Below are 7,947 nucleotides of genomic sequence, written 5' to 3'. Positions count from 1 at the left end.
TGGTGATGGACGGAGCATCTAAACCAATCAAACACTCACACCCAGTCAAAAGATCTGGGTTTAATCCATCACCGTTCTTTAGCCCATTCAGCCACCCCAGTTCAGACATGGCCATACGCAAATCAGTCTGACCCTATGCCTCATGGGAACAGTCCAGCCCGAACTGCCAAGCCATGCCTGAGCCGAAAAAGTAGCTCTTGACTACTCAAGTCATGTATAACAAGTGAGCGTTTCTTTGTCCTGTGTGTTCGGGGTCGTTAATGACTCTTGAAAGCTGCTGAGCCCTGGCTCTCCTTAGTCTGTTTTCTATGCAAACACACGTGTGGCGTTGTTTTGCGTTTCAAGCCTCGGTTTGGATACTGTTTCATCTAGTTCAGGAAGTATGCAGAATCCTTTTGCCTTTCTATGAAGGCTCTATGGTTGTCGTCAGGTCCGGTCTGCAAAATAGCCGGTGGAAATGGCCGTGCTTCGTGTGCTCTGCTTGCACGGCTACCGGCAAAACGAGCGCACCTTCAGGGAGCGGGCGGGGGCGCTGCGCAAGGTGCTCCGGAACCGGGCCGAGTTGATCGGTGTCAGCGCCTCTCTGCGGGTATCTGACAATGGTGAGATTACAACACTCGTGGCAACTTTTGCTAACACTCTTGACAGCTTTGAGAACAGATAACAGTGAGATTTGCAAATAAACGGGGGAATACATTTCCAAGTTAACGTACATTCAAATAGGGTTGAGCTTTAAGGTGGAGCGTTCTAAAAATAGCACCACATTTGGCTTTATCAATTAGGACTTTCCTCTCACACACCAATCCGGAAACGGGAGGAAGTCGATTTAAAGTTGTGGCTGCACGCATTTAATCCAGGAAAGAACGATTGTTCGGAAATAGTTTATTTGAGCTGCACAAATGATCTCATTTTATCATTTGCCTCGGGTGGGCTGTTGGAAAAAGTGTCCAGTGTGAGCGAGGAGCATTCCATTCATGTTTCTGAGTTCTCAAGTTTTCTAGGGTCATTCGTAAGCAGCCCAACAATTCCACGTCTAAGTTTGCATTTTGGAACTTGTAGTTTTGATTCCATAATTTTACTAAAGTAGCACAAACATCACAAAATGCAAAGCTATCATTTACGCCTGTACGTTTGAAACTTGGGAGCTTACTGCATAGTACCTGAATTCAAATGCTAAATGTGCCTAAGGCAGAGGTCTTCAAGCGTTGTTCTTTAATTTCACGGGAAATGGGAGGCCGGTGGGCGGGCGGGGGGGGCTGAATGATAAATACGTTTACACACTTATTCAATAAAATGCTAAATACTGCAAGCACATTAAATAATTCATTGGTCGGCAGCACACACTTTCTAGCAAATCTAGATAAATCTGATTTGCAGTAGGGCTTTCAACTTCGCACACTGGATATTTGGAGGCTAAAACAAAGTAGCCATTCCAGTGAGGATTCTTCTTGCTTAGTATACATCCTGTATGTTATTGAAAAATATCAAAGGAGCCAAAATGTGTAAGGGACCGAAGAAAGCATCAAATATATTTTGCAAGAGAAGATGCTAATGTTTGCCTTTTATTCAGTCACATTATCATGCCTTGCAGTCAATTGGTCCCATGTAATTTGTGACGCATCTAGCCAGTTTTGACTTTTTAGTGAAATACACTTGCAAGTTGTTTTCTTTAAATCCAAAAATGCAGTGTGTTGTTGGCTAAAATACATGAATTGGCCCAAGATGTTTAGTTAGAAATGGGTCCATAAGGCAGCACTTACATATTTAGCAATTAGAGCATTGCTCTACGCCCAATTACCTCCATTAAAGGTTGGTTTAAACAGGACTACCAACCTCAGGGGTGCAACTAGACTCAAGCTTCTTGGGGGCTAACACTTAAAGTAGGTGTGGTGGGGGAGCTATCTTCAGAGGTGCATTAAAATTACTTGCTTGTGGGGTCTCTTTCTCTCCCGGCACAATACCATGACGTATGGTGTCATTATTCTCATAGTTGTTCATTCAATAATGCATTTTAAGTTCACTGGAAAGTATTGTTGGTCTCCGCATAAGAAGAATTAATAATATTTACAGTGGCTTCCGGGTTCTCCCTCAAGGAATTTTAGAAAGATTCATATTGTTACGTGACACATTCAGCCGTTATCCCTGGTAAGTTGAGGAGTTTTGGGTCCTACTCCACTGAGCCATTGGAGGAAGTATTCCATCAACAGAGCCAGCGAGGGCTCTGCCGACAGAATACTCATGGTCTGTCCCTCTCTAAATAAGATGGGCAGGTCAAACGTTTGGTAAGGGTACTCCATCATCTTTGCGACAGACTACCTTGCCACCAAACTTTAAATCAGACCCTTAGTACAAGTATCAACTTTACAGTCAACGGGAAGATCACTTCTTGTCTAGGGTTTTTAACACACAGAATGTTGAATTTCTCTTATTCTTAATAGTATCCCTGACTTTTAGCAGCCACCAAATATGATTTTTCTTTGATATGCCTAGGCACTTTCAAGGCCTGAAATGGAGCTTACATTTGGAAAGATGTTGACTGTACAGGCACTCAGGAAACACAGAAACTGAGCTTGAAGTGCCATTATCTAAGGTGCCACCTCAACACAATCAATATCAAAACATGTAATATACCCAAAAGGTTTGGTATCTGTAAATTATTAAATAGTAATACACTTTATAAAAACTATTTGGCTACATTGCTTGTACTCTGCTTTAATTTATGTACGTGGAAATTTTATGGGCGGTATAATAAGAGTACTTCAGTGAAATTCTTGTGTGAAGTTAGGTGGACTCATGCATTCCTTGCATGGATCTATGTTTGCCCCTATGGTAAGAATGTGAGACTCCAACAGGCCCGAATAGCCTTTCATTCTTCTGAGGTCATTGAAACGAATACCAGTGAGGGGGGGTAACAACAAATATCTGTTATTCTTATTTTATGATGTGGAGGGGTCGTGGCATAAGATTCAGAAAATGATCAGTACTAGCCTAACAGAAGGAAGTTTGGTAAATGTATGAAACTGGCTACTAGAAAGAGTAATGGGGTTAAGTCTAATCAGAAATAGAATTTGAAAAGGTTCTGGACAAACAGGAGTACTTATAGTGAAGAAAAAGAGTGAGCTGAAGGTGTATTAGTTTATGTTGTCTTGCAGCTGCAGGGAAGTGAGAGGAACAGATAAAGACGACAATCCTAAAAAGAAACTTATTTGAATGGCAAAGGTAGCGAACTGGCTCTCCTGAGCATAAAACAAGCATTGCAAGATAATAAATACCTGCTCCTGGCATTTTTTCATTTCAAGAAGTACCATTCATGTTTGTTGAACCCTTGGTCTTCTCTAACCTTGGTCATCTTTTTCATTATCATCCTTTCGCGTGACTTGTTATCTTTTACTTCTCTCGTCTCCCCTCCTTTCTCTCATTCCTCCCTCTGCTGAGTCTCTCTTCTCGTTTTTTCCATTGCTTATCCCTTTCTCTATGTACATTTTCTTTCCATCCCTTTTCTTTATATTCATCTCTCTTTTTTTATCTTTCGCCTTTGTTGTATATTTGTGCTTCTCTCAACTTGGCCATTAGGCCTTCCTTTGTGTTCTCACCTCCCAGAATACTTATGAGTTGTTCTAACTTGTACTAGAGTGTTTCACTCTTGTCAGTTGATTGGCTGGTCAGCTTGCGAGATGTGCGCTAAGCTGTGCTCTTGAATAAACCTACTTGTAACTTAAATGGGAGTGTCCTGAACTACTTACAACAATTTAGCGACGATTTGGCTGACCAGACCAGAAAGGGAACGTCCCCTGCATAGCCTCGAGCAACACCTCACACCAAGAACCTACAGCGGTCATCCATCTGCTGCCAGCAATGTGAGCAAAATAAATAAGAAACCAATGAAACACAAGAGGAAATTAGACAAGCATTGGAAATGCAATAGGTCTCGCAGCATTAGAGTTAGTGCTTTTAGAATTGTTTATGGTTTTTTTTTAAAATCTTTAGCATTTTTGTTTCCTGTAGGCAATGCTAAAGAATTACAAAGAAAAAAAGCCATAAACAAATCTAAAAGCTCTAACTCAAACGCAGGAACATTAACTAATTCTCCCACAGTCACAGTATACAGAAAGCCTGTGCGGTTTCCTTTTAGTATAATGACTCCACCTTCTGAGTTGTTTTCTGTGAGTAATGTTGAGAGGTCCCCTCTGAGGTCGTTACGGATAATAACGGCAGCTTTCGGCCCTGCGTGTTGCCTTCCCTGGACACTTAAGTAGCTGGCTATGAGATTGTTGGTAACCGAGCAAATGAAAGGCGTTTGTGCACAGCCCTGGGAGTTGTCACAAACACACCTCTCCTCCCCCCAGCCTACCTCTCCCGACACCACACCCCCTCACACCACCGTGTTGATATGCAGGTAGAGGAGAGAAGCACTGAAGTGAAGCTTTCCAAACTGGGCAAACTGGTTTTGACGGTCCCGGGACAGTGTCAGAGTGGGTAAAAGAGGAACAAGATGTGGCGTGGTGCAGCCTTGCTTCTGCAAGATTAAAAGAAGTCGCACAGGCAATGACTCGTAACGTTTTTGTCACGAAATGAACTAAACAAAATAGAAAATACATCTCAGTCGCTAGATTTAAAACACGGACTTCATGCAAGTATTTATTTATTTGATCGTTTTTTATAGCGCAAACTTGACGGGTATCAGAGCGCTTTATAAATTTGCAGAGAGCAGCACAGTGATAGAAACAAAGTCATATATGAAGAAGAAAAATACAGGATATAGCACTTAGCACCCATAGAAGAGAGGGTGCGATTTACAATGTTCAAGAGCAGAGGGGATAACTCAATAAAAGCCAAAAAACGTGTGTCTGGTCACAGAAAGCAAGCTAGACGCAGCTGGGACATCGGACTGCCGAAAGGCTTATTTTTTGTTGGGACTGTAGCTCCAGCAAGAGACTTACAATGACAGTCAAATGGTCGGGTTAGGCCCCTAATAAAGTGCCGTGGCCAGGGGAGGGGTTGAAGCAGCGCGAGGGGGCAGGGATGCGAGGAGGAAGTCCTGGGAGGGGGGAGCCCGGGCGGGGCCGCATCTCTACCAAGTTAGCCGAGGGGACTGGTGGGGGTGGAGAAGGGGGTTGCTGAGGCCAGAGTACGGAGAGCGATGCGGGGGTGATAGTTTGTTTGTTGGTTTTGGTAGCGCGGACTTTGCAGTGGGTTGGCGGGGCGCGTCTCGATGGGAGCATTAAGGATGCGTGAGGAGAAAATTATAGGTGAAGGAAGGCAACGTTGAGTTGCGTGAATGAATAGTGACAATGGTGAGCAGCAAAAATACATGAAGTAGCAATCGGTACATTATAGGAGGAAAAGTGATATGTGTGCAGGTTTCAGAAGCGTACAAAGTGCAGGTAGAGGTACAATACTGCAATAAATGGCAGACACTTCAGAACAAAAATAGTGTAAATGAAATGGGCACCGCAATAAATTAAAACTAGTCAGTCACAACACGGGTAAAGTGTGGGCTGTAGTATTTCGCAACAGATTCGGGGAATGGAATTCACGGAACGTGTCACACAAAGATGCGCGATTATAGTAGGCTGGGTTGTGACTCGTACGAGTGGTATTGTACAGGGTCTGCGTTCACTCGAACAGAAAGAACGCTGCGGTCTTAAAGGTCTGATGCCTCGTGGTAGAGGAACAGTGGGGTCTCCTCTCACTTAGTGAGGTCTTGAATGTGTTTTAAAGTGGGCGGCAGAGCTCTTTAAGACTACCAATTTTCGCAGAAATCTTGCAATCTCATAGTCCTGTTTCACCCGTTTCAGACGTCGAGAGTGTGAACATGTTTAGAAATAAGCCTCCGCGCTGAAAGTAGAAACAAGGTCACAGCAAGATTAAGGGATTTGTCCAAAATCACGGGATGTTCAGCCAACGCTAGGACTCAGCTAGCGGCAGGCAGGCAGGGGAGGAGGGGGGAGGAGAGTAGGGGAGGCACGGCCTAGCGGCCGTGCAATCAAGTAGTGAGGGGGCGGAGCTGGGGGAGGCTGTGGAAGAGAGTAGGCAAGGCGACACGGCGGGAGGGGGCGGAGCGGGTAAACAAAGACGGACATGCACGCGCCCGTGACTTTTAAGGTCAATGCGCATGCGCATAAGCTTAATGCGCATGCGCATTGACCTTAAAAGTCACGGGCACTGCAAGGAATCGCCACGATTCCTTGCAGTGTGGATAAAGAGTGGATAACTCGCAATACTCTCGCCTTGCTCGATGCGCATGCGCATCGACAGGCGAGACCTAAAAAACGAAACGAGGAAAATAGAGGAAGAAAACAATCGCAAGTATCCCTGCCATCACTCGCCTGAACCGTGAGTCAGTTACTTGTCTACGTGTATCTCTCCATGCATTCGCCACTTCTACACATACGCAGGTCATTGCTAGGAAGTGCCGTTACTAAGAAGCGTTTTGTCGATGAGACTAAGCGCTGTGTTAACTGTTGAAATGTGTTTATTGGGGGCAAAGTGGTTAAACACTCTGAGGACTCGCACCTTAAATATGTTGATCGGGAGCAAGGATCGGGCCCCGGTGTTTGATGGTGTTTGGCAGGGATGAAATACTCCGTATATTTATACTTTGGAAATGTTGAGTGAGGGCAATGATTGACAGGTGGTTCTGAAGCTAGCAAACCATCTTACAACACTTCTATTATCCTGGCAGCAAACTTTTTCCGAAGGAAAAATGTTCTGATGTTGAGTGAATCACAACTTGATTCAATGTGTTTTTTCAGCTTTTTATCGAAGTGTGTGCAACAAGTAGTGTTTTCACTGTTTTATCAAAGTGTGCCATATATGTGCAGTTGTGTCCTCAGTGACGGATTAACTGTTACAATTAAAAAAAAAAAAGTCTTGCACGAGATGGACAACACACACGCCAGTTTACCATCCCATGGAGACCTTCAGCGTCATTGTCTTCAGCGTCATCGTGCCATCACCACTTCTGTGACGACTCCTCACTCCATCCGTGTCAGTACTCCTGTGTGGCAATAATTGGTGCATGTCCGTGCCGAGAACCACCCGGTTCTACGTTGATATGCGGGCCTCCATTTTTCCTTTTTTTTTCTATTTACGTGATTAACCCAGGCACACACAGTTTACAGGACCAGGTATTGACAATAATGTTAATTGAAAGTTCCAGATTGCTTTCTATGGTCAATAGTGTTAGTTAAAAGCTGATGATTTCCTGGAATATCGCTCAGTGAATATCGGCAGTGGGCCTGACTGCCCATAAAAAAGAGAGCTAGAAAAGGGGCAGAAAATCAAGAACAGGAGCTAGAGTCCAGAGTGAGCCCAGAACCGGGACAGTGATCCTAGGAACCAGAGTCCAGAGTGAGCCCGGAACTGGGACAGCGTTGATATGGCCGCAGAAGGAACAAAAGAAGACAATACAGATGCAGTAGACGTAAAAGAAAGTGTTAAAATCACAGGAGCGGAAAAAAGAAGATACAAACACAAGTAAAAAAAAAAGAGAAGCTGGCAGCCCACAACAGGGACAAAGGTCCCAGAACCAGGTGGGGACAAAGGTCCTAGTACCAAGAGGGGGCAAAGGTCCCAGACCACCATGGAGAGCCGAGAGAGAGAGCCCACAACGGGGACAAAGGACCCAGAGCCAGGGGGGGGGCAAAGGTCCCAGAACCACGATGGAGAACCACGACAGACAACCCACAACGGAGACAAAGGTTCCAGAACCTGAACCGGGACAGATAGCCCAAAACTAGGACAGAGAGTCCAGACTCTGAGAAACAAAACCAACGCCGAGACAGAGAGCCCAGAATGGGGACAAATGTCCTACAGCTAGAACCTGGTCAGAGAGCCCACATAACTAATACATAGAGCCCAAAAGAAATGGGCCAGAGAGTTCACAACCAACAAAAAAAAAGACCCATAACCAGAGAAAGAGGGCCATAACCGGAAAAAGAAGTC

The 7,947-nt window shown here is 44.6% G+C and overlaps 1 protein-coding gene across 1 annotated transcript in view; it reads left to right on the top strand.

Annotated features, from left to right (window-relative positions):
• Positions 1-358: 358 nt before the first annotated feature.
• OVCA2 (OVCA2 serine hydrolase domain containing) overlaps positions 359-7,947 on the top strand; it is a 56,007-nt gene continuing 48,418 nt past the window's right edge. Inside the window, exon 1 of the mRNA XM_078683620.1 lies at positions 359-602. Coding sequence (XP_078539746.1) covers positions 458-602 — 145 coding nt within the window. The 5' untranslated portion in view covers positions 359-457. The remainder of the gene's footprint in view (positions 603-7,947) is intronic.

This window comes from Lissotriton helveticus, chromosome 3_1, assembly GCF_964261635.1.
Source record: "Lissotriton helveticus chromosome 3_1, aLisHel1.1, whole genome shotgun sequence".
In the NCBI taxonomy this organism is placed as follows: Eukaryota; Metazoa; Chordata; class Amphibia; order Caudata; family Salamandridae; genus Lissotriton; species Lissotriton helveticus.
The sequence above is the reverse complement of the archived record's forward strand: the minus strand, read 5'-3'. Positions and strand labels throughout refer to the sequence as shown.